The sequence below is a fragment of the Eimeria mitis genome, genomic scaffold (genome assembly GCF_000499745.2).
Source record: "Eimeria mitis Houghton genomic scaffold, Emh_scaff5130, whole genome shotgun sequence".
Classification (NCBI taxonomy): Eukaryota; Apicomplexa; class Conoidasida; order Eucoccidiorida; family Eimeriidae; genus Eimeria; species Eimeria mitis.
This window is the reverse complement of record NW_013573426.1, coordinates 3000-4007: the sequence shown is the minus strand read 5'-3', so window position 1 is coordinate 4007 and position 1008 is coordinate 3000. Positions and strand designations below refer to the sequence as shown.

The 1008-nt window shown below is 48.2% G+C and overlaps 1 protein-coding gene across 1 annotated transcript; it reads left to right on the top strand.

The window, feature by feature from the left end:
* Positions 1–387: 387 nt before the first annotated feature.
* Positions 388–708, top strand: EMH_0080070 (uncharacterized protein; the record flags this gene model as incomplete). The annotated part of the gene is made up of 1 exon (XM_013500212.1): positions 388–708. The coding sequence occupies one exon, from the start codon at positions 388–390 to the stop codon at positions 706–708; it is 321 nt and encodes a 106-aa protein (XP_013355666.1).
* Between the last annotated feature and the right edge of the window lie 300 nt (positions 709–1008).

The window sequence follows — 1008 nt, the reverse complement described above, 5'->3', positions numbered from 1 at the left end:
CAGCCAAAAGAAATGCGGGGGACCCAGCACCGCGGCAGCAGCAGAGTGCGTGAAGGCAGCAGCGCCTCTAGCGTCTCCGGCTGAAACGCCCCTGAACAACAGCAGCAGCAGCAGCAGCAGATACACAAGCACACACGCCAGGTGCAGCAGCAGCAACAGATGCACCAGCAGTTGATGGAATACCAGCAGCAGTTGCACCAGCAGTAGATGCAGCAGCAGCAGATGAAGCAGCAGCAGCAGATGAAAGAGCAGCAGCAGATGCAGCAGCAGTAGATGGAGCAGCAGCAGCAGATGCAGCAGCAGTATATGGAAAAGCAGCAGCAGATGCAAGGGCAATAGATGGAACAGCAGCAGCAGATGTAGCAGCAGTAGATGCAACCGCAGTAGATGCAGCAGCATCAGTACATACAGCAGCAACAGCTGATGGAGCAGCCGCAGATGAAGCAGCAGCAGATGAAGAAGCAGCAGATAAAGCAGCAGCAGCAGATGCATCAGCAGCAGATGAATCAGCAGCAGCCGATGAAGCAGCAGCAGCCGATGAAGCAGCAGCAGCAGACACAACAGCAGCAGCAGATGAAGCAGCAGCAGCAGACACGACAGCAGCAGAAGAAGAAGCAGCAGCAGATGAAGCAGCAGCAGATGAAGCAGATGCAAGAATATGAGACAAAGGAAGAGACAGAAGAAGAAACAGAAGAAGAGGAGAGATAAAAAGGAGAAGCAAAAGAGGAGACAGAAAGAGAGACAGACAAAGAGACATATTAAAGAATAAGAAAGAGAGAGAGTAAGAGATAGAAAAAGAAACAGAAAAAAAAACAAAAAAAGTTGAGAGACAAACAGAGGCAAAAGAGGAGATAGAAGAAGAGACAAAAGGAGAGAAAGACTAGCATATAGGAGACAGAAGAGGAGACAGAATAAAAGAGAGAGAGAAAGAAGGAGACAGAAGAAAAAGAAAAAAAAAAACACAAACAAAAGAAAAAGAGAGAAGTGTGAAGAAGAGGCAGATGACAC